The 26,656-nt window shown below is 38.5% G+C and overlaps 1 protein-coding gene across 1 annotated transcript; it reads left to right on the top strand.

Moving 5' to 3' along the window:
• The first annotated feature begins 693 nt into the window (after positions 1-693).
• Positions 694-25,215, top strand: dedd (death effector domain containing). Its single transcript, XM_054609801.1, has 5 exons — positions 694-1,102; positions 10,871-11,507; positions 12,903-13,007; positions 13,174-13,308; positions 21,033-25,215. The coding sequence occupies exons 2-5, from the start codon at positions 10,943-10,945 to the stop codon at positions 21,437-21,439; spliced, it is 1,212 nt and encodes a 403-aa protein (XP_054465776.1). The 5' UTR covers positions 694-1,102; positions 10,871-10,942; the 3' UTR covers positions 21,440-25,215.
• Positions 25,216-26,656: the final 1,441 nt, after the last annotated feature.

Genomic DNA, 26,656 nt, shown 5'->3' with positions numbered 1-26,656 from the left:
ATTCTTGGGAAGAGTAGAGCTAAGAGGAATAATTAAGGAGGGAGTCGAGAGAGAATGGCAGGGATTATGGGAAAAAGAGTTCAAAGGGAGGGACTATTTCTCTATTTAACCCCAGGTTAAAAAGATCAGCTACCGCTCAGGAACCCAGAGAGACTCTGTTAGATTGTGTAGGCTGAGACTTGGACACTGCGGCTTCAATCAGTGCTTGCAAATTCTAGGAAGGCATGTCCATGGACTATGTGATCATGGACTGAAACTGTCATGTATAATATAACCCAGACAGACACACATTTTATTTTAAGATAAGATAAGATAAAATAATCCTTTATTAGTCCCGCAGCGGGGAAATTTGCAGGTTTACAGCAGCATAGAGTAAAGTGCACACAAGAGACATAGTAGAAGAAAGACAAGATAAAAATTAAAAATTAAAATTAAAAAAAAAACAAGTATTATAAATAAGCAATAAAAAACAGTAGAACATCAACAATAACTGAAATATTATATTTACAGACAGAAAAAACTATTTTAACTTATTTTAATTTATTTCTTTTAGATGATCAGACTCAAAGTTAGGTCATTGTCCATAAAAACTTTTTGGGCCACAGTGAGAACCACCATCTGATCTCAAAAGTCCCTGCATGATTCAGGGCAGTATGTGAAAATAAGTGTGACTCGACTCTGCATCCTGCGGAGGGCAGTACTACGCTCCACAGCGTCTACTCCGACAGAATCTACATGAAGAAGAAGAAAAGGAACACCGGAACTGAACTGAACTGTGATCTGGAAGGTCTTTCATTTTAGCTGAAGAACGAAAATTGTTTGCTTGTTTTTCCCACGATGTATGTCTGAGGACCAAAACCATTAACGAACGGTCACATCTGGCCTGAAATAAGCCGTGCTGCACACCGAGATACCGGAAACATAGCGTAATACGTTAAGCATTTATCGGGTATTCGATCAACACAACCAAACGGAGCCGTTTTCTGCCCCTGAAAGACGCTCTGCTGTGCTATCAGGCACTGGGAAGCTAACATTGCGTTAGCTGTCTACCGAACTGATACTGGCGGACTCGTCAAGAATATCCCAGAAGACAGGAGCTAATGTAAGTTATCGTTATTGTATTTCTCTGCTTTACTTTGATTTACAAAGCTCGTTTGGGTAACGTTAGCGCTGACGGGGAAGCTGGACTTAGCAATCACAACAAACCAAGACGCAAATCAAGGGTGTGTTACTGTGCACACAGGTTCACTGTACCGTTTAACATGCTTACCTATATAGTCACAAGTAGCATGGCACAGACCAGAGACCAGTTTGTAACGCTAGCGACCACACATCAATATCTTGCATCTGCTTTTAATCTGCTTTTTAGGAAACTCTTATTACCTTGCTAGCTAACTTCCGTTGGGTTAACGTAAGCTAACGTTAGCTGCTAGCTTTTCATCCATCTTCCTAAACAGCTGACTGTGTTATTGAGTGTGTGCTTGTTTGTTCGGGCTTTAATTGAAACTTTTTCGGCTGTCTACTTAAACTCTGATTTAGTTAGCTAAATTAGCCTTAGCTGACATTATAGAAAGTGTAGTCCAAACGGCTTTATGATGATATTGGTGATTTTTTTGTTTTGTTTTGTTTCACCATTAATATTTAGTTATTATTAATAACTGTTTCCTGGTGACAGGTCATAATGTTTACAGTGATTTTTACAGTGAAAAGGGCCTATCCTCAGAATCACAAATTGATATATCAACGGAAATGACATCTGTGCATGCAGGTTCGATGGCTTTGTGAAGGGTACATCAGAGTCATTAGCTTAGTTGTGGCTTATGTTCAAGAAGATATAAACCAGTGTTGTCTGAAACGCATTCATGTGGTCTCTTAACCCCAATTTCTGTGCCCTCAGACTGTTTTGTTTAGAGTAATACATCACCCCTAACATTACCTAATGTTTATTAATTACCCTCGGTGTGTTACCCTGAATTCTTGTAGATAAGGTTTTTGTCGCATGCTTCCACAGTGAAAGAGGAATCCAAAAATGGAGTTACGTTTTGATGAATTAAAGTAAAGGGAGGTTGCATGTAACAACAGTAAAACTTTATGACATCAGTTGGCAAACACACAACTCTTGAAGTATAATCCATATTTCATTTATCCAGTCTTATACTCACTAAAATGTGTTATAGACTCGTCCAATGAGAGTCTAGAGAAGTACACTAAAAAAGTTCACAGTACTCAAAATGTTTGAGGAAACTTATCACCTTAGAATATTTAAGTAATGGTAATATTTTATTTTTCAGGTTCTCTGAACTTTAATCAAATATTTATATTTTCCAATATCTTTTTAATTGCTGCATACTCAGTTAAGTTAAATCAATGACACTTGTTAGTATTAACTTCCACTGACTAATCCTTAAATCTTATAGCCTAGGGGAAGTCTACTCAAAAGATTAGTTTGTGCCAAGCTCAAAAAATTATGGAAACCAGTTCAACATTATTACAACTAATCAACTTAAAATTTACAAGATGTCACATTTTAGTTCGTAATGCTCAAAAATATGAATACAACTCTATTATTACAATTCAGTTTTTTTTATATTAAGCAATAAAACAGCAATAACAATTCGTATCTACATTTTAGAGAAACAATATATTATATGTCACAGTGAAAGTTGCTTCAAACATCTTTCTTCTGGAAAGCATTTCTTTAAGGTGTATAAAATGCGTTTTCTGCTGCCCCACAGTAGTACATCTCTGTAACCTTGTATGAAACATATGGATAAACAGTTCTAGGTGCTTTTGGGGGATCTATGGAAGTTGGGTATTCATTGTAACACACACATTTGATGACAACAGTTTTCATATTCCGTCAAATTATTACTGTGCAACTTTGTCAAAAAATAACTTAAATTAGTACATGTTACAGTCAACTACTTTTTCAAATATCAGACACTTGTAAACTATGAAACTGAATACACTGCTGTTACTTTAACTGGCACACAAACAATGTTACTGAGCTTCACAGCAGCATATATGTGGATGGACTGTTTATGCAATGTGCATTCAAACTTCTTGCTTTGTTTACATCTTTGTTTACTCTTTGAACAAGTAATTTTTTCAGATTCAGAAGGCACGGTTTCGGTGGTTTGCTATCATAAGGACACATAAGTATCTTCTAAATGAAGGTGCATGTGTGAATGAGTTTCTTTGGAAAGTCTTTATATAAAAGCAAAAAACAGTACAAACACGTCAACCAGACACAACAATTTCATCCTCAACAACAACAGAAATGCCCTCTGGTCTGAAGATGGCCGCACAAGTAGCATTGTCAGGGACCACAGAGAGTAGTACCACAGGAGTGTCCGCATTATCTAGCTCAAAATACAAATATTACAATTATGAGAATAATTCCAGATGTAAGGTTGCAAGTCATATGTATGGAGTATGGAGATGTGTGCTCTCCATACTCTTAAAAGGATAGTATAGATGTATTGATCCAACTCTCACAATATGTATGTTGAGAGTTACTGTCAGCTGTAATGTTTCCCTCTCTCCATACTGGCTGTGTAATCCCTTCCTAATGTGACTTCACTGAGAGAGATGAAGGACAACATTTAGAGTCCTCATTCTGTGTAAAAATTCACTAAAAGTTCACTAGAATCTATTATGTGGCTTCAGCAATCTGACCTAGACAAATAGTGTAGGTGTGTTAGTCTTTCTTCCTCATTGTGTACCTACACTCAGTGTTTTCTTACTGACACAGTTACTGTATATAGTATACAAATAGTGAACATACACGACCAGATTTTTTTATTTTTTATACTAGACTGCTGAAGCCTCATATGAGCTTCAACTGAATTAACAAGTACATTTTGCAGGTGTGTGGATTTGTATCAAATTTGTTAGTTAGATCATTCTATGAAAGGATTGCTTTGTTGCTAGTATGGAGAGGCTGGATGATTACAGACAATAACGCTTTCATTGTATATATAACAATGTAAGTGCTGTATTGTTGGAGACTTAAAATAAATGGTACATGGACTGTACTTGTGTAGCGCTTTTCTAGTCTTCCGACCACTCGAAGTGCTTTTACATTACTAATCATTCACCCATTCACGACCACTCATACACTGATTGCAGGGGCTACTAAGGTGCCACCTGCCCATCAGGCAACTAATTAACATTCATACACATTCATACACATTCATACACATTCATACACATTCTTACACATTCATACACATTCTTACGCTGCAGGAACAGCCTGTAGGAGCAGTTTGGGGTTAAATGGACACATCGATATGGACTGCCGGAGCCAAGGATCGAACCGCCAATCCTCTGATCGGAGCACGACCCTGCTCTTCAATGAGCCACAGTTGCCAAAAACTGTAATTTCTATTATGTCTTAATCTATTTGAATCTGTAAAATGTTGCAGGACTTATTCTAGTTGTGTAGATTTTTATTGACATTTCAATTAGTGAGAAGTTACATGGCAGGTCTTGAGGAATGCAGAGTCATCCTCGTGCAGATACATTGGGAGGGCATTAAAGGCCAGAGTGCATTTCATGTTGACATCATCATTCATAGAATAAAGAATAACAATAAGGGTGGTGTCAATCCATACTACATTTGATCTTGCAAGAATATAACAATTAAAAAACAAAAACAATTTAAAATTCAGGTCAACAAGAACTCATAATAAAATGCTGATTAATACAAAAAAGTGTTACTATTTATATGGCACAGCAATACAATAGCTGCTTTCTGGTGATTCAGCTAATTTTAAACACACTGAACTGCCTTTGGCAGCACCTTCTATAGTCCTACATGTGTACACAATTATTTTTTTTACACTTTTTTAAAATTAGTTTACAAAATAATGACCATGTAAAACCACAGTTGTGAGTAATCATTTATATTTGTATATCTGCATTTTGTTGTGCATCCCAGTTAAAAACTTACTCTGTATTATACAGACCGGTGTCTACTCATCATCTATTGATTGACCTCATCAATGAGGTGTACAAAATAAAATAAGTAATTAAATAAAAATTGTACTGCAGTGAAATCAACAACTCTCTGAAACAGTTTAAACAAGAGCTGAACAGTTTAACCTTATTAACCGATATAATCTCATTACAGGACTTGTTTTGGACAACATTAGTTTTAGCTAGGTGTACCTATTTAACTGGATGTGTGACACACACGTTTGACTTCAACAACTCAAGAACTGAAATTTGCCAGCTAACTTCAATTAAGCTAGCTTTAGCCTTATTGTGCCTAAGCCTGACAAAAGATAACTGAAATCTCATAAATTTTACTCACCAGACCAGAGTGCTTGTCACAAGCAGCAGCACCACACACAAAATATTTTCAACTGGCGACTGATTGTTAACGGGTAATAGCTGCTGGCATAACACTATTGTTACATTACTTTTATTTGAGCTAACAAAATCAGGCCAAATTTAAAAATATTATTTAAAGAACACAAAACAAAAATGTATTTGATAATGGCCCGAGGAAAACTGGGTTCTCTCAGTTTTTCAATAATTTCATTGAAAGTTTTGCTACGTTACTTATGATCTGCTTTCACCGCTTTCATATATGCACACTTTTCCTTATTACGTGCTTCATTATGGTCTTCGTTAATTATCTTTGTTAATGGTTTATCTTGCATAGAGGCATGTACTGCTACAAAACCAACAACAAGCAAACACACTATGAACATATTCAACATGCATGGATTCCACTCATCCTCTCTTTCATGATGAGACATTTCATACACATACTATGTTAGACTTAGACACACATACTTACATCCAAGTCTGTTTAATCAGTGTTCTTAGTTTAAACACGTTTAAGTGACATTAGTTTTCGTGATATTTAGATTTCTGGGTTCTCTTTATGCATTGTATTACTCTAAATGATTTAGCTAGGTTCTTTAGGCTGGAAAACACTCTGATTTGCCTCACCTGGGCAGAGACACAATCAGAATTAGCAGAAATGAAAGGCTCTGCTTACCTTTTGAATTTAGTGGCAAATAATGTTCTGAGATGCAGGTTGATCCACCCAGGTTTTGGTACAGGCAGAAGTTCTTCAAAACCTCCTGGGCTGGCTCGCAAAAATGTTGGATAACAGAAGTTTGGACTGGGCCAGTTAATGAAGCCCGAATTACTGCTCCAACGCTTTACTTATTCTATACTAAATACCTAGTGGAGTCCCGATGACTTTAGGCTGTCCGCACATTTTTTCACTTCCTGTTTAAAAGCATTTCTATTCGTTCTGTGTTTTTAGTTTTTAGACAGCTATTTACATTAGTTAGTAGACAGACAGTTTGTGTTTGGGAGTAAGATTACAAAATAACACAATGGAGAAGTGTCCGACTTCAGGCAAAGAAAAAGGTCAATTATTCTACTGTCGTCAAACATAGACCCCATAACTTAAATTCATCAAGACTTTCACATTGCAATTACAGCTGTGCAACATTACACAGTAATTACAGTAATCACTCAAAAAGATGCAGCTTCACAACTACCCGAAATCTCAATTCACTGCTTAATATGGAGTTAACTTGCAAGTCTCTTGTTATGTAGGGAGTAATGAACAAGGGTGAACAATATATATATTTTTTTCCACCTGGGTGATGTAGATCACACAAATCACGTCAGCATACCTAAGGTTTAATTTTACCTGCTGAGGACTTAGTTAAACTGAAGTTTAAGGTCATAGGGTTTCACAACTTTTCTTATTACATTGTATTGATTTCTAGACGTTCATAACTTTCACCTTGACTGACCACAGTAAGTCAACACTGTCACCAGTGTCGAACTAATATAATGTGTAATTACATTTAAAATGTGTCACATATACCACAATTTATTTTTGGCTACAAAAAGAGGGTTACATCTTACTGCGAAACAAATTATGTCAACAAATGCACCAGTACACAGTATGTCTAGTACCTGGGGCTAGGATATGAGGGGAATTTGCTAATTATGTACACTGCCATTGAAAAGCTTGGAATTAGCTGTTTTATTGATGTTCTGCTTTCTTTTAATCTATTCTAATATATTTTAACAAATAACACTAATGTTTTATCTGTAATCTTTAATTCAGACACTAAATGTATTTGTTATTTGAAATAGTTCTGGCTCCAAAAGAAGTATATTTAAATGATTCAACTTTCAATTTAGTTGATATCCCCACAGTGTTGCATAACATGAATTCTAAAGGAGTATTTTTGGAAGCAGAATCCGCTGATCTGATGATCGATCAGGTGGTCTATTTGAAGCCATTAAACGTAAAGCATACCCCCTTAAATATTAATAATAAAAAACACTGAAGAAATTTAGACAAAAGCTTTTCAATAAATTTTCAATAACTCCAGCGTTATTGAAGTCTCATTTATTGAAACAAACCGATGTGATCATTTCCAAAATGTAGGTTTTCCATCTAACAAATTCTTCTTTAATCTATAACTAGCCTTTAACCTCTCAAAGCGAACATTTTCACTGCGGACAAAAAACGTTGCTCCCCCGCTTGGATTAACAGGGAGTTCAAGCAGAAATCTAACAACACCATGAATTACTTTCATATAACAATAACATAAAATCATGTTTTTCAGTTTTTAGTGTAATGGGGTCATAAAATATGCCACGCTTGAAATTTTGTATTGGAAATATTCCACCACTTCCTTTATCCACAATGTGGCCCTAGGGAATATGCGCAAGAATGCATTATGTTGCTCTATATCAAGTGTAGAAAACATCATTGAAAGGTCAGGAACGCTGACTTCCTGTTGCCTGTGTGAAAATTGGTTTGTAGACATCCTCAGGCCAGTGGAGTTACATTTTACCTTTAACCTTTTGGGTTAAGAGCCTGGCTGCAGAATATTTTTTTATAGCTTACATGTCATACATATATCTAGGTGAAACCTACTGTGAGGGCTGCTTCATCAACATTTTGTAAGGGGTGCTGTCGACCCCTTTTGCCACTCCCTAACACCACAACCATATCAGGTAACTACATTTAGAACTTTAAATGTGTGTGCCAAGGTTTGGTTATGTTTCGAGCACTTTTAGCCCCTCAAAAACACCTTTTGTTTTTCATGGCGTAGAATGTTTCACCAGGGTGAAGGCGTTCCACAAAACCCAACACTTTTGATAACTTTTCAACACAACGGTCTTCAGATTGGACTGACCAAATTTGGCCGCGTACTTTAACGAGTACGTGGCCTAGATTTAGCCAAATTGACTCCAAATTTTGCCAAAAATACACAAGAAATTCAAAATGACTTCAAATTTAGGGTTTGGTTCAGAGCATGGCCCCAACAGACTTTTGTCTACATTTAATGCATGAGCATACCAAATTTTGTTATGGAGTCGCCTTACAAATTCCACATCAAATAACAACATTTTGGACTTTAAATGTGTGTGCCAAGTTTGGTTTTGTTTTCGAGCATCTCTCGGCCCTCAAAACCATTTATTTTCATTGTGAAGAATGCCTTGCCAAGGCAACAGCTTTCCATGAAAGGTCAAAAGCTTTGTGGGCTGGCATTATGAACAGTTTACATATGTGTAGAACAAATTCTATGTAGATCTGATTCACCTAAGATCAGAAAGCCATAGTATTGAGACTGTTACTCCCCGTTACCAGTAGGTGGTGCTATGACTTTAAATCAAAATTGGCCTTTAGATGACTACAGGCCTGTAGTCTCATTAATCATGTGAAATTTGGAAAAGACACACATTTTTACTTCCTGATGCCACTAGGTTGCTCTATTACCGTATTTTCCGCACTATAAGGCGCACTTAAAAGCCTTTAATTCTCTCAAAAAACGACAGTGTGCCTTATAATCCGGAGCGCCTTATATATGGATTAATTCTGGTTGTGCTTACTGACCTCGAAGCGATTTTGTGTGGTACACGGCGCTCTGTCAAAATGTTTTAGTACGACTTTGGTAAACTACAAAGCCGCACCGCAGCAGCATTACGGCTACCGTAGTCAGGAGCGTCGCGGAGTAATACATACTGTGCTTCACCATAATATTAGTGTGTGTGTATAAGGACCCAACATGGCACCTGTCAAGAGACACGCTTACGACGCGGACTTCAAACTCAAGGCTGTCAGTCACGCAGTAGAACATGGGAATAGAGCAGCTGCGAGAGAATTCAACATTAATGAATCAATGGTACGGAAGTGGAGGAAGTTTGACTGGCTGACTGTTTTGTTTCGCTTAATGCGCCTTATAGTCCGGTGCGCCTTATATATGAAAAAAGATCGAAAATAGACCATTCATTGACAGTGCGCCTTATAATCCAGTGCGCCCTATAGTGCGGAAAATACGGTACTATGATTCTAAATTTTCATTTAGATGTCTTCAAGGTTAGAATATTATGGGGAATGAAGCATTTGGAGCATTTTTCATGGCAAATTAAAATGAATCAGTGCTCGGGCCCTAATATAAAGTATCCATTAGAAGATCATAGGTCTTACGCTCCAACCTTGTGGTGCTTGGGCCCTAATATAAAGTATCCATTAGAAGATCATAGGTCTTATGCTCCAACCACGGCACCACAATATGGTGAGTGTGTCTCTCCCCCAGACTAAAACTGGAAGTTGGTCCCACAGGAGAGGAGCTTGGTAGCTAAATGGTCTGGTTCCCATTCTGCATTTGGAGACTCTAGGAACCACAAGAAACCCTGCATACTGGGATACTAAAGCTACCTACACACTACGTTTTTTTTGTTTTTTATATTATTTGCTACGTTTAAACCTAGCACCCACACTACTCTATTACGGGGACTTTGAAAAGGTGGTTCGCTATTAATTGGGTCTTAGCAGTCATGACGTGTCATTCCCTGATTCCAGTAAAATAGACCATAAAGCAGAGTATGCATTAGGGCGGGCTTACTGTAAATGACAGGTCGCTGCCTCTACCAGATCTGTATACAGCCTCACTACATCACTCGTCCGCACTGAACGGTTTGCGGCTTTGAAGAGGGCGATGGAGATAATATGGAAGATTTTCTTTTTCTTATCAATGCTTAATTTGATCTCCACAACTCTGTTGAAGTTCACAAAGAAGTTACATGAACACAAGTATAATTGCTCTCCAGTAAGACAGGGACTTACAGCCACCCGGCAGAGCTAGGAGTGAGAAACCGCAAAATCAAGGGGGAACGAGTGAGAAACGTGTTGACCAAATTTCTTAATATTCAAATCTGGTTAAACTTTGATATGAAAGTGCTCATTTTTAAAGTAAATTTGATGTGTTCTGAGTGTAAAAGCAAGACCTGCAGCCTTGTAACTAAAAAAATAGAACTTCTTCCACCGTGTGCGTGTGAGTGAAATACACTGCGATGGACTGTAGGGAGACAGACTTAATTTCATACAATATGAATCATAAACATTTGTATTACACTGATAAAAGTGTTTTTGGCTAATCCTGCTACTGTAAATAGGTGATGCAAAGTCATTTAAAAATCTCACATCAAAAAGTCCTGCTCATTGATTTGTCCTTGCCCACAATAGCCTTGTACAGCCAGATATATATATAAAAGGTATACCACAAAATAAAACATATAACTGCCAGTTGATAAAAGTATCTCACAGTATACATTGTGATATCGCCCAACCTTAGTCTACACAATTACCTAAAATAGGTGTAATTTACTGTTTTGTATTGAGGCTCTGTTGTCTTTCCGTTAATGTTTAAAATTCTGATGTTAGCAGAGGTGGCTCACTTCCTCTATAATAAGCTATGGAAATAAAAATGTTTGCAGTTGTATCATGTTGTTAGTAATTGATCCATGATGATGGCTACTAGGATGATTGTAAATCATATGTTACCCCCCCCCCCCCATTCTCCGTACATAGCTCATCGGTTGGAGCAGACGAAGACAGCAGGAGTTGCGGGGATTCAAGCATTCCTTATCATCTGGCCCTGCGATGACATCACAGCAGCCACAACTTCCCAATGCTGTTATTCCTCCCCCGCTTGCCCAGAACTCCTCTGCTCAGCAGGCCCGACCTCACATTCAGGCCAATCAGCTGGACTCGAGTCAGAGTAGTGCAGCGCCTGGGCCTCTCGATCATAGAGCGCTGACGGGTAGGCCAGGCTGCTCAGGTGTGGCAGCAGCAAGCGGGGAAGTGGCCAACAGGAACGTTCCTGCCTCCTGCACCAACTCCAGCTTGTCTAAAAGAGATGGGGGCTTCGAGCCATGGCCTGAGGAAGCAGTGGACAATTCCCATGGGCTTTACTCACTTCATCGCATGTTTGACATCGTTGGAGCCCAGCTAACCCATCGAGATGTCAGGGTACTGTCATTCCTGTTTGTTGACGTGATTGACGAATATGAGCGTGGTGGCATCAGGAGTGGACGGGATTTCCTGCTAGCCCTAGAGCGCCAAGGTCGCTGTGATGAGACCAACTTCCGACATGTTCTTCAGCTTCTAAGGATTATCACCCGCCACGACCTATTGCCTTATGTCACACTCAGGAAACGGCAGGCTGGTGAGTAATGCATTCTCATCACTATGGTCACATTAGGCTTTAAAAATAAAGTTAATGGACAGTTCGGTTTAAATGTTTTACGTTTTTAAATTATAGTCTAGATATTTTGGGAGTCACTCTGTTCTTAGAACTCATGAAGGAAGGTAATTTAGTTTTATTTTGTGCAGCATATAAAGTGCTGCAGGGATGAAGTATTTTTGAACGCCAACCCTGAAGGTTGGAAACCCCTGGTTCCCTTGCCAAAAAGCCAATAAGATTTTTCCAATGAATTTTGGAATATGCAGAAAAGAAGCTCTGTGGCAATGTATGATACTTACACATTTTCAGCAAGATAATCTTCACAAGTAAACACAACTTTTATGATTGTTGAAGCTTAAATGCAATTGCCAGAAGTAACAAGCTAAAGTGTAATCTATAACCTATAAACAATCCGATCCAAGGTCGCACGACTTCTGGTCAGTGAGTGGGGTATTCACTGATGTATTTTGTGTCTTAGAACCAACATTAAACTTTCTTAAGGTTGTGTTAACCAAAGATCTATTTAAGGGAGCTAACCAAAAAAACATTTGAGACAAGGTAACCAGAAGTGCAAAAATGCTCACTCATTTCTGAGTTTTAGGATGTATTCCTGCATATGTATGGTAAAACAACTCTATGGCACAACTGCCCAGAATGTACAAACACCCACACTGAATATCTTGTGTGATATGTAAATCCTATAGCATAATTAGCTAAGTACCTTGAAATATGTTGAATTGTCATAGACAGTGGGGCTGAGACCAACCAGACCCCCTCTGTTTACCAACTGAACCTTTCCAGCAGTGGGAGGACAGGAGAAGAGAAATGGTGTCACAGCGATTTTGAAAGGCCTGCCCCCTTTCTAAACAATGCAGTTCCTGAGTTTTAGATACAAATCCATTAGTCCAACAGCATGTTATTTTTTTTCCTAGCCTTGTACATGCTTATCAAAAAAGGAGAAACGGTCTGTCATTAATTATTCTAAATAGGTCCAACAGGAGTCTAACTTAGTGTCACACTAAAGTACACTAACTCAATATTTAGTTTACCGTGTAGCAGTCAGCCTCCCTACGTTAAGATAGTGACATATTGAAGATGATTCTTGTCCTAGTCCACCTGTTGTCACCCGATGACTTATGCCGATCTTACTCTGCTGTAAAAATAGTAATAATATAAATAACATTTATATAAATAATAATTGATAAACATGGTTTGTACTTGAAGGAGGTTAACGCTCATGTATTTACTATGGCAGTGCACAAAAACTGACTGTCGCAACATCATCTCTGCATTTCAGTATGATGTATTCCAGTGGTTTGAATGTGATGATTATCACTGTAATTAATGATACCAAAATAAATCGACTATTGTTTTCAGTTTGCCCAGATCCCGTTGACAAGTACCTGGAAGAAACATCAGTGCGCTACATTTCTCCAAGAGGAGCAGTGCAGAGCAAGGATACTGTGCCTCATAGAAGAACAGGTGTGTGTTTGTGTAATTGTGTGTGTTCAAGTTCTTTTACAATATTTAATTTCAACAGGATAAGACTAAGAATATTGATAACTGCAGCCAATTAAATGTCCTCATAAGTAACTGCACACCGTGATACAGAAGCTTGATTAACATTTAAACTAATGTCACTTTCCAGGTCATCAGCCAATCATTTGCTGTTCCCCATCAGGACCCCATGTTGGACCTCCTCGAGCAAAGCCAGCTCCTCTTGTACAAAACCGCAAACGGAGAAGTCATTCCTCAGCTGACTGCAGAGAGAAGCAAACATGTGGTAAAAACAAACGCAACATGAAGAGGGATCATCATTTTTGTCTGGCCTGAAAGAGAATCATTGCAAAAAAAATTTGACCAGTCCAGTGACATTGGCTTGGACCAATCCAGGAACAAATTACAAGTAACCAGGTTACAGTGGTTTGTTTTAGTAGGCTGACTTTAAAATACCATTTTAATGAGAAACCTGGTTTCAGTAATTGTAGTTAAGGGTTTAGGGAAAAGTGATTTCTCCAGCTAGATTAATCCTGGACACATGTGTAACTGTCTTTTTACAAGTATGCATGTGTATGACCATGTCTTCAGAATGGGAAAGTAACAGGAGCAGGTGGATGCAAAGATCACATTGTAGTGATGCACCCTCATAATAATATGTTTACACCCAAATTCCAACTAACACTGAAAGTAACAAAGGAGATCAGGCTCCTACAGTACACGTAACCTGGTTAACAGTGCCTATAATCGCACTGAATGACCGATCCTGACCCAGTCCACATAAATTGTCTTACTACTGAAACTACCTGAGTGCAAACGTAGAAGTGAATTTATCAGCTGCCAAAGCAACACTGTTATCACCTAGTTTGTCTGTGTGTGAGTTACCAGGTGTTTATACGTCTGTCTGTGGACAGATTATGTCACTGCAATAGTGTCAAATTTGTGTAAGATGCAATCACATAACTTGTTTCAGAATTTTCTCAATTTTGTGCCTCCTCACTCAATACTCAAGTTTGTGAGATGTGAATTAATCTCATTGCTCCATCTTAATGGACATTCCAACTCTAACTCCTCAAATGTATCTCGAAGAGCGAGGGGAAAGGAGGCTTGCCAGATGAGCTGTAAGCGAGTATACACAGGTGTTGGCTTTTCAGCACCCGTGACATATAAAAGACGCACGACACACAACTGGAACTACATGTATACTACTACTATGTAAATATATGCTACAAAGTATTACTTAAGGCGGCTGTGAATCAGATGTATGGCGGGTCGTGTGTCCTTGGGCAAGATACTTAACCCAAAATTGCTCCCTGCCTCGGTGTGTGATTTAGGGTTAAGTAGCCCTGATGGATGGTGGACGCCTTCCATGTTAGCCTTCCATCAGTGTAGTTAATGTTAAAGTGCCCTGCAGTTAACTATTTATCATAAAATATTATATAATTATATAATATATATGTGTGTGTGTGTGTATATATGTATATATATATATGTATGTATGTATGTATGTATATATATATATATATATATATATATGTGTATATATACATATATGTATGTATATATACATATATGTATGTATATATGTATGTATGTATATATATATATATGTATGTATATATATATATATATATATATATATATATATATATATATATATATATGTATATATGTGTATATATACATATATGTATGTATATATATGTATATATGTGTATATATACATATATGTATGTATATATATATATATGTATATATGTGTATATATACATATATGTATATATGTGTATATATATATATGTGTATATATACATATATATATATGTGTATATATATGTGTGTATATATATATGTGTATATATATATATATGTGTATATATATATGTGTGTATATATATATATGTGTGTATATATACATATATATACATATATGTGTGTATACATATATATGTATATATATACATATGTATATATATATATGTATATATACATATATGTGTGTATACATATATGTGTATATATATATGTGTATATATATATATGTGTGTATATATATATGTGTATATATATATATGTGTATATATATGTGTATATATATATGTAGTCTTCCGACCACTCAAAGCGCTTTTACATTACTAATATTCACCCAATCACAGGATACCATGCAAGGTGCCACCTGACCATCAGGTATTATATATGTGAGCAATTTGGGGTTAAGTGTCTTGCCCAAGGACACATCGACATATGCCGGAGCCAGGGATGTGATTACCCTGCTCTCCACTGAGCCATATGTGTGTGTATATATATGTGTGTGTATATATATATATGTGTATATATACATATGTGTGTATATATGTGTGTATATATATGTGTATATATATATATGTGTGTATATATGTGTGTATATATGTGTACATATGTGTATATATACATATGTGTGTATATATATGTGTATATATACATATGTGTGTATATATATGTGTATATATACATATGTGTGTATATATATATGTGTATGTATTATATAATTGTATAATATTTTACAACCAATATATGTATATGTGTGTATATGTATATATATATATATGTGTATATATATATATATGTGTGTATATATATGTGTGTGTGTATATATACAGTGGGTACGGAAAGTATTCAGACCCCTTTAAATTTTTCACCCTTTGTTTCATTGCAGCCATTTGCTAAAAATCGAAAAAGTTCATTTTTTTTCGCATTAATGTACACTCAGCAACCCATCTTGACAGAAAAAAACAGAAATGTAGAAATTTTTGCAAATTTATTAAAAAAGAAAAACTGAAATATCACATGGTCATAAGTATTCAGACCCTTTGCTCAGTATTGAGTAGAAGCACCCTTTTGAGCTAGTACAGCCATGAGTCTTCTTGGGAATGATGCAACAAGTTTCTCACACCTGGATTTGGGGATCCTCTGCCATTCTTCCTTGCAGATCCTCTCCAGTTCTGTCAGGTTGGATGGTGAACAGCCATTTTCAGGTCTCTCCAGAGATGCTCAATTGGGTTTAGGTCAGGGCTCTGGCTGGGCCAGTCAAGAATGGTCACAGACTTGAAGCTGTGTGCTTCGGGTCATTGTCTTGTTGGAAGGTGAACCTTCGGCCCAGTCTGAGGTCCTGAGCACTCTGGAGGAGGTTTTCTTCCAGGATATCTCTGTACTTGGCCGCATTCATCTTTCCTTCAATTGCAACCAGTCGTCCTGTCCCTGCAGCTGAAAAACACCCCCATAGCATGATGCTGCCACCACCATGTTTCACTGTTGGGATTGTATTGGGCAGGTGATGAGCAGTGCCTGGTTTTCTCCACACACACCGCTTAGAATTAACGCCAAAAAGTTCAATCTTGGTCTCATCAGACCAGAGAATCTTATTTCTCATAGTTTGGGAGTCCTCCGTGTGTTTTTTGGCAAACTCTATGCGGGCTTTCATATGTCTTGCACTGAGGAGAGGCTTCCGTCGGGCCACTCTGCCATAAAGCCCCGACTGGTGGAGGGCTGCAGTGATAGTTGACTTTGTGGAACTTTCTCCCATCTCCCTACTGCATCTCTGGAGCTCAGCCACAGTGATCTTTGGGTTCTTCTTTACCTCTCTCACCAAGGCTCTTCTCCCACGATTGCTCAGTTTGGCTGGACGGCCAGGTCTAGGAAGAGTTCTGGTCATCCCATACTTCTTCCATTTAAGGATTATGGAGGCCACTGTGCTCTTAGGAACCTTGAGTGCTGCAGAAATTCTTTTGTAACCTTGGCCAGATCTGTGCCTTGCCACAATTCTGTCTCTGAGCTCCTTGGGCAGTTCCTTCGACCTCATGATTCTCATTTGTTCTGACATGCACTGTGAGCTGTAAGGTCTTATATAGACAGGTGTGTGCCTTTCCTAATCAAGTCCAATCAGTTTAATTAAACACAGCTGGACTCCAATGAAGGAGTAGAACCATCTCAAGGAGGATCAGAAGAAATGGACAGCATGTGAGTTAAATATGAGTGTCACAGCAAAGGGTCTGAATACTTATGACCATGTGATATTTCAGTTTTTCTTTTTTAATAAATTTGCAAAAATTTCTACATTTCTGTTTTTTTCTGTCAAGATGGGTTGCTGAGTGTACATTAATGCGAAAAAAAATGAACTTTTTCGATTTTAGCAAATGGCTGCAATGAAACAAAGAGTGAAAAATTTAAAGGGGTCTGAATGTGTGTGTGTGTGTGTGTGTGTGTGTGTGTGTGTGTGTGTGTGTGTGTGTGTGTGTGTGTGTGTGTGTGTGTGTGTGTGTGTGTGTGTGTGTGTGTGTGTGTGTGTGTGTGTGTGTGTGTGTGTGTGTGTGTGTGTGTATACAGTGGGGGAAATAATTATTTGATCCCTTGTTGATTTTGTAAGTTTGCCCACTGACAAAGAAATGAACAGTCTATAATTGTTATGTTTTAACATTGAGAGACAGAATATCAAAAAAAAATTCCAGAAAATCACATCATATAAAAGTTATAAATTGATTTGCATTTGATTGAGTGAAATAAGTATTTGAGACCCTAACAACCAGCAAGAATTCTGGCTCCCACAGACCGGTTAGATTAGTCCTCTCACTTTAAGAAAGTACTCCGAATCTCAACTCGTTACCTGTATGAAAGACATCTGTCTCAATTCATTACCTGTATAAAAGACACCTGTCCATAGAATCAATCAATCAGTTTCCAACCTCTCCACCATGGGCAAGACCAAAGAGCAGTCTAAGGACGTCGGGGCAAAGATTGTAGACCTGCACAAGGCTGGAATGGGCTACAAGACCATCGGCAAGCAGCTTGGTGAGAAGGAGACAACTGTTGGTGCGATTATTCGGAAATGGAAGAAACACAAAATGACCATCAATCGCCCTCGGTCTGGGGTTCCACGCAAGATCTCGTGGGGTATCAATGATCATGAGAAAGGTGAGGGATCAGCCCAGAACTACACGGGAGGAACTTGTTAATGATCTCAAGACAGCTGGGACCACAGTCACCAAGAAAATCATTGGTAACACACTACGCCGTAATGGATTAAAATCCTGCAGCCCCGCAAGGTCCCCCTGCTCAAGAAGGCACATGTACAGGCCCATCTGAAGTCTGCCAATGAACACCTGAATGATTCAGAGAAGGCTTGGGAGAAGGTCATGTGGTCAGATGAGACCAAAATCAAGCTATTTGGCATCAACTCGACTCGCCGTGTTTGGAGGAAGAGAAATGCTGATTATAACCCCAAGAACACCATCCCCACCGTCAAGCATGGAGGTAGAAACATTATGCTTTGGGGGTGTTTCTCTGCTAAGGGGACAGGACGACTTCACCACATCGAGGGGAGGATGGACTGGGCCATGTACCGTTATATCTTGGGCGACAACCTCCTTCCCTCAGCCAGGACACTGAAAATGGGTCGTGGATGGGTCTTCCAGCACGACAATGACCCAAAACATACGGCCAAGGTAACAAAGGAGTGGCTCAAGAAGAAGCACATTAAGGTCATGGAGTGGCCTAGCCAGTCTCCGGACCTTAATCCCATAGAAAATCTGTGGAGGGAGCTGAAGCTTAGAGTTGCCAAGCGACAGCCTCGAAACCTTCAGGATTTGGAGAAGATCTGCAGAGAGGAGTGGACCAAAATCCCTCCTGAGATGTGCGCAAACCTGGTGACCAACTACAAGAAGCGTCTGACCTCTGTGCTTGCCAACAACGGTTTCTCCACCAAGTACTGAGTCATGTTTTGTTAGGGGATTTTTTTTTTTTTTTTTTGATATTCTGTCTCTCAATGTTAAAATAAACCTACCATAACAATTATAGATCGTTCATTTCTTTGTCAGTGGGCTTACAAAATCGGCAAGGGATCAAATAATTATTTCCCCCACTGTATGTGCATTTATGTATATTCATATGTATCTATATATATATATATATATATATGTATATATATGTATCTTTCTTTCTTTCTCTTTCTTTCTTTCTCTCTTTTTTTTTTTTTTTTTTTTTTTTTTTTTTTTTGCAGTACTACTTTTCACTCTCGTGTCATGTTTATTTTACATGATCTACTAATGATTCAGGGGTCAGGGTTCTTTAATACCTGCACCAATCCGACCAGTAATGACAGCCGACCAGAATTTGCCAACTTTATGCATTTAAGTAACACAATTGTCGAGACGACAGAGGGCGGAGACAAGGATTGAGCACTGTGTGTGTGTTTGAGAGGGGAGAGAGACTAGGTGGAAGAGAAGGTGTGCAAGGTGGACAGAGAGAGAGCAGGAGCAGCAGCTGCTGGTTCATCCTCCGGGCCTGCAACCTGCCCTGAGCAATGGGAAAGCTTGTCAGCAGGGTGTTGTTTCATGAACTCTCTTAGCTCCACTCTATAACAACCAAGCTCTAAGGAAAATGGAGCAAAAATCAAAAAGGCAAGGGACTTGGATTTACAAATCAGCCAAAAGCTAAAGGTGCAAAATATCAGAGGAAGAGCACCTGTGGATGCTGCTCAAAAAGGACTCTAAAACCAGATCACCAAACAAAAAGAACCAACTTAATGAAAGAACTTTCAATTAAATTCAATTCAGTTTATTTTGTATAGCCCAGAATCACAAATTACAAATTTGCCTCAGAGGGCTTTACAATCTGTGCACATGCGACATCCTCTGTTCTTCCCTCACATTGGCACAGGAAAAACCAGAAGGGAAATAAAACCTCAACTAACTGACCTGATCTGTCAAAACACCAACAACATTCCAAAAAGCACCCTTGCTCGGAGTCTCTATACAAGTTTACTCCTTTCGTTAACAACGCTTTATCTAGCTTAGTCCCCAAGGTATTTAAGTGATTGCCTCAGTTCTAACTCGCAACACAAGCCTACACCGTTCTATCAAATCAAATACAACCAAATGGAGAGGCATAGTGGTATGCTGTTCGCAGTAAATCACAGCAGCGCTTCAACTGTGTTTATGCAGCTTGTCTCCTGAATTTCATCACCAAAATGGGAGAGCTGGACCGGGTACTGTGCCAACCAGAATCTTTTGATGCCAAACAGGAAATAGCATGGACATCTGGGACCCATCTCACTTGGGGAACCACCTATCCTACTTGGCATACAAACATAACACTAAAAATGGTCTCAAAGGGCGGGAGCCATACCAACATTTTCATTAATTAATTAATACTGACATTTTAAAGTAATCAGATTTAACGTAAAAGGAAGTCTACATTAATGGCTTTTTTTTCATTGTATGTTCCATAACTGAGCTTTACTCACCACATTTGACTGCTAAACAATCCATAAAAAGGTCAGCATATGTGCCAGTTTAGCCATTCTTACATTTTCAGTGTCTAAAAGTGTGTGCTGTTGTGTGATACTGTGACAGTTCTGAACAGCCTTCAAACAAAATCAGATGACAATTGGTACAACTAGCTTATTTCGAGCATGCCCAAGCCTTGGGTCTTAAGGCTTGTACATACACTAGGCAATTGTCCAATGGCTTGCTGGTTGCCAGCTATTGCTCAACTATCCATTCCATTTTCCGTAACCTGCTTATCCAGTTAAGGGTCGCAGGGGTGCTGGAGCCGATCTCAGTTGTCAATGGGCGAAGGCAGGGTACGATACACCCTGGACAGGTCGCCAGTCTATCACAGGGCTGGCATATAGAGACAAACAACCACTCACACTCACATCCACACCTACGGGTAATTTAGAGTCTTCAATTCACCTAAGCTGCATGTCTTTGGACTGTGGGAGGAAGCCGGAGAACCCGGAGAGAACCCACACTGACACGGGGAGAACATGCGAACTCCACACAGAAGGTTGTCCAGCCCGGGAATTGAACCCGGGCCCCTCTTGCTGTGAGGCGACAGTGCTAACCACTACACCACCGTGCAGCCTATTGCTCAACTATGATTGGAATAATTTCTATCTTAAAATGTTGGTGTTATTTGTTTGCTGATTTATACTTTGCTGATCTTTTCTCTCTCACTTTGTGCTCTCCTCTTTAGATATCCGCCTCCGGGTTCGTGCTGAATACTGTCAACATGAGTCTGCACTTCAGGGCAACGTGTTCTCCAATAAGCAAGAGGCAGTGGAGAGACAGTTTGAACGCTTCAACCAGGCAAACACTATCCTCAAATCCAGAGACTTGGGCTCCATCATCTGTGACATCAAGTTCTCTGAGCTCACCTACTTGGATGCCTTCTGGAGGGACTACATCAATGGATCATTGCTGGAAGCCCTTAAAGGGGTCTTTATCACAGATTCCTTAAAACAGGCTGTGGGCCATGAAGCTATAAAACTGTTGGTCAATGTTGACGAGGAGGACTATCAGGCTGGTCGACGTAAACTGCTCCGTAATTTGGTCACAAGTGGAGGGAGCCCACCAGGAGCTACCAAAGACTCTGTATCTTAGACAGAACTGCTGTGCCTCCCCCACAGGATATAGGATTAGATGTGGTTATATCGTTTAAAGTGCTGGAGTGTGTGCCTGAAAGGAACTGAATCACTTCTAGACACCGCATTGATTCCTTGAAAGCTAAAGTCATAGGATATTGACTTGGCACCCTGAAGCGTAGCATGCGAGGGTATCTAATTTTCTTCACGGAGGAGAATGCTGATTAATGCGTGCATATAATTTAACTAATTTCTTATTTCTGGTATATTTGCTCATTGTAACACTTTTGTTAGTTCTAATGATAGATGATCTTCACACCCTGTTCAAAGTCCAGTTTTTTTCAATACAGGAAAAATGCTGAAAAGTTACTCCCAGTGGGAGTTGTACCTTATTGTCAAACTGGTTAATTTTTTTCCCCAGGTTTTCAGGTACATTACAGATTGATTGGATTAACCCAATGATGAGAGTGGTTTGTATGTCATAGAAAAGCACAGACCGTAGGACTTAAGGCTTTTACACACCAGGGTTAACAACACAAAAATTCAGAATACTTGCCTGGGAATATTGTAGATCTGCTCTGCGCTGCCTTTGTCAAGGTTGAAAGGAGTAATAAAGTTTGCCATCTTGGTTCAGAATAAGGAGCCTCCATGTTGTTGTTTCCTGAATTGTTTCGACAATTTAATTGGTTGATGCCTTTATTTGCAGCGCCGAAGCTCAGAAAAATCAACCTTATTTTCCCCAAAAAGTATACTGCTTTCTTGCTGCATAATATTTGCTGTGTGAAAGTTTTCATGACAAAAACAACAGTTGGGAAAATGTCACTGGTGTGCAATTAATTGCACAAAAAAAGCCCAATGTGTGTAAAGGCCTTTAGGTTACAATTTGTTTTTCTATTTCTTTCAGCCTATCATACTTTCTCAAGACTTCCATAGTTCCCTTGTCTTTTGCAATATGGCCTATTACCAGCAGCTGTGATTCTGGCCAAATAGGAAATTTCAATGTCAAATCACTGCCAATAGTTAAACCTTTGTGGATTGTTTCAATGTGTTGAATCCTATCCAGTGAAACATTGCGTCATTCACTGGTGTTTTAGATTTGTTTGGATTAGCAAAACAGTGCCAGTTTTATTTTCAGCTTGTACTTCACTCTCCGTCTCACTCATGTCCTCTCCCGTATAACACTTAAAACATTTTTTATTTGAAATAACACTCCATTACAACTCAACAGCTGGTGAAAATTGTTGCTAGTGTGTGTGGAGTCATCTCATATGAGATTAAATCCTCAGCAGTCTTTTCTGTGAATATGTCATGTCTCCTGGTAGATCAGGATGTAGGTCAGTCCACGTGCTCAAAAGGCGGCATGAGCAGGAGTTGCACTCACTTCCTCATCCAGTCGCTTGGGGGGGCTGTTGGACATGTGGGAGAAACAACCAGGTATCTCCCTGGAAAGGATAGGGGCTGTTACGTCCTTCTCCGTCAATAGGTTTGGCGTCTCCAAAGGCATTCCCTGCTGTGGGACTAATAAAGGATTATTGCATTTTATTCACAGACCAAAGTGGCGATTATTTTATTAAGGTTTTCAAAACAGATTAAGCTAGCGCTGTCTGCACCAACATAGTTGGGTATATAGCATGGTAGTCATATACAATTCAGTGTGCATATCTAGAACAATGATATGCTTCTAGTGGCAGAATATTACTTTTACAGAGTAGTCTGAAATGTACTGAGGTGGATTAACATGAGATATTAGATTTGGTGGGGTCCTGTGACAAACCACTGTTAACAGTATTACTGATAACAAATGTATGCAGTCATAAAAAACATTCAGTGACCACTTTATTGGGCACACCTTTCTAGTTCTGGGAAGCCACCCAGAGGAGCCTGAAATCTTCATGACATGGATTGGAGATGAGAGATTGTGCTTCATGTTGACAGTGTAGCCTAATGGGATTGTTGTCCTTCAGGCTGCAGGATTTCAACAAGGCTGTTAATATGTTAACTCAACTAATCTGAAATTATGTTTGGCTGTAATAAATTCAGGAGAGCAGTAGTTTATACGGACTATTACACATTCATCCCATACAGTGTGTTATTTTTTTAGTAACTTCACCCTTTTATTGTATTAGCGTTAAAGTGTGAGCAAGCTGCAGAAATTGTGCACAACATCAAAAAGGTCCTAACATACACAGCCAAGAGTCTGCAGTTACGAGCCATTGAGCTTCCTGTGGCCAACAGGCGACAGTAGTTTTTGTGTGTTATATCTCCATGTCAGCCCTCATCGCAAGATAATTAATAATGTATTATTACATGTGGCAGAATAACGTTAGTTAATAGGCACATGTCAATTGAATAGGGAATGGGATAGAATTTCCTATGTCTTAGACAGTCACACACCTGCCATCCATCACCCTGCTGTAGCCCTAACTTTTGAATAGCTGCATAAAGGAAACACTACTTCTGGCACTGAGCATTAAAATTCATTGTAAATCAGGTGATGTGTTGACACAACTCCTAGGTAAACTGGAATGTGTATACACCAATGTCAAGAGGGTGCCATAGTTGTAAGTTTCCAAATTCTCCAAATTGTGGCTTTAAAAACAATTGAAAAAACACATTGAAAAGCCATTACTGGTGTACCAGGAGTGGTTATGACTCAATGCAAACTCAAAAGTACCTTTGTTTGGAAATGTTTCGAAGTTTAGTACTTGAAAGACGAAACAATGCTGTTTTTTGATGAGATTATTTTTCATTTTGTAACAAAAGTAGATGGAAGACTGAATGTCACTTTAGTAATTGTCATTTGAAATGTCAGTTTCTAATGCTAATATTTGACACTTTTCTTTTCTGTTCAGTGCAAATAGCCAAATGTTTGACATAAAAAGATCAGTGTACCCTTTTAAAAGCTTTGTGAATATTTTTAACAAATATATTCTTCCTTCTAAAAACACCCTATTTTATCTCTATCGCACCTTCCATGGGTTCATATCAAAACACATAAGTCATGATTGACAGGCCACTCTTACTGTGAATTATAAGTGAAGTAGGCCTACATTTTTATATTTTTACTCCAGTGGAATTTCATGTAAAGGTTGCGAGTTAGTATCTATTATATAGGTTGGTGTCTGTTATGTTGATTGTATGTTATGTTAGTCAAATGCATTTGTCTCTTACGCAAAATTGCATGTACCTGTAACCAGTTATCTCCAGAAATGTCATAGAAACTCACTGCAAACAATTTGTAAATAACTTTATTGGCTGTCAGGTTTTCTTAAAACCAATTTTGATTCTTTAAGAAAAACGACAAGTAGGACTGTTAATAAATTAAATGGATGGGTTTTGTGAAGTCCCAGTCCTAATTTTTTTTTCATGTAACATGACTCAAGTGAAAACAAATCTTTTGGCACAAAATACTGTACAGTTTCCAAATAAGTAAATATAGAAGACATATCTAAACAAACGGCTTCCTCATTGATCAAATGCTTTTCTTGGGCTGCACCAACATTTTCGGGATTTGGCCCAAACCATGTACCACTTTGACACACAACGGCTGTGGAATGTTTGAATACATGTTCAAACTGTGTATGATTATTAACATTAGACAGATCCTGGGTTGATCTCTCACATGTAGACATGTGTCCTCATTCCCTTCAGTCACCTCTTGCTCCTCAGCTCGTCCCACTAACGTGAGAAAGACATACAAGGAAGGAGAAATCCAGGCAACTAATTTTGTCAAACAAATTAGGCAAACCAATTTTATTCGGGCCATGAATGTTCTTGCAGAGATTTAAATGTACGTTGGTGGGTAGTCCTCTTGACTGTTCCCAGTCAGATTGATCCAACTTTGCACAAAATAGATTAAACAAAATACTGAAAATGTGCTAGTCCTGTGTACTTGTTGATCTGTTTTTATATGTGTATTCATAGACTTTGCTGTCATTAATCTGAGTTTAGTCACTGCTGCAGCAGATGCATCTGTAAGGCAGTCAAAATGACTGATTCAATCAAAACAGAATATATATATTTTTTAAAATTGCATAAGTGAGTTATGGATACAATAAGTCCCTGTGTTGTATTGAGGGCAGTGGTTTACTTATAACTATCATTATTGTGCCAGTAACTTTGGATTGTGTCTCTTTTTTTAAGAATTATATAACTTGACTACAAAGTCAACTGTGGGGAGAGAACAGGAAGTGAGGACAGAAAGGCATGGCAATTCATGGTCAGTCAAGAGGAACAGAATATTAAAACATGACTACAGCAAAAAGCAACACTTTTGCAGCAAATAAGTTAGGGAAGAATTCTGACAAAAAACTGCTCATAAATACGTATCTTGATAATACATTTATTTATTTTACTTTTCAAGGCCAGAGTTTTTTTTTTCTCAAACGTTCATCATTGTATGCCATAGTGTAAGAATTTATATACAGCGGGTAAAATAAGTATTGAACACGTCACTATTTTTCTCAGTAAATCAAATGTCGGTAACAACCCAAGTAATCCATACATACAAAGAAAACAAAACAAATAACTTCAGAAATTAAGTTATGTGTAATAAAATGGAATGACACAGGGAAAAAGTATTGAACACGCTTACTGAAATTTATTTAATACTTCGTACAAAAGCCTTTGTTGGTAATGACAGCTTCAAGACGCCTCCTGTATGGAGAAACTAGTCGCATGCATTGCTCAGGTGTGATTTTGGCCCATTCTTACACACAAACAGTCTTCAAATCTTGAAGGTTCCGTGGGCCTCTTCTATGAACTCTGATCTTTAGTTCTTTCCATAGATTTTCTATTGGATTCAAGTCAGGTCATTGGCTGGGCCATTCTAGCAGCTTTATTTTCTTTCTCTGAAACCAATTGAGAGTTTCCTTATCTGTGTGTTTGGGATCATTGTCTTGCTGAAATGTCCACCCTCGTTTCATCTTCATCATCCTGCTAGATGGCAGCAGATTTTTATCAAGAATGTCTCGGTACATTTTTCCATTCATCCTTCCTTCAATGATATGAAGTTTGCCAGTGCCGTATGCTGAAAAACAGCCCCACACCATGATGTTCCCACCTCCAAACTTCACTGTTGGTATGGTGTTTTTGGGGTGATGTGCAGTGCCATTTGACCTCCAAACATATTGTGTATTATGGCATCCAAAGAGTTCAATTTTGGTCTCATCTGACCAGACTATATTCTCCCAGTATTTCACAGGCTTGTCTAAATGTTGTGCAGCAAACTTTGAAC

The sequence above is a fragment of the Anoplopoma fimbria genome, chromosome 12 (assembly GCF_027596085.1).
Source record: "Anoplopoma fimbria isolate UVic2021 breed Golden Eagle Sablefish chromosome 12, Afim_UVic_2022, whole genome shotgun sequence".
In the NCBI taxonomy this organism is placed as follows: Eukaryota; Metazoa; Chordata; class Actinopteri; order Perciformes; family Anoplopomatidae; genus Anoplopoma; species Anoplopoma fimbria.
This window is presented reverse-complemented; position numbering and strand designations above follow the sequence as displayed.

Bases quoted from the DNA above. Each gene is read 5' to 3' on its own strand.
- dedd (XM_054609801.1), top strand. From the start codon at position 10,943: ATGACATCACAGCAGCCACAACTTCCCAATGCTGTTATTCCTCCCCCG. The intron at 11,508-12,902 runs GTGAGTAATGCA...TATTGTTTTCAG, and splicing joins ACTCAGGAAACGGCAGGCTG to TTTGCCCAGATCCCGTTGAC. The intron at 13,309-21,032 runs GTAAAAACAAAC...TCTCCTCTTTAG, and splicing joins CAGAGAGAAGCAAACATGTG to ATATCCGCCTCCGGGTTCGT.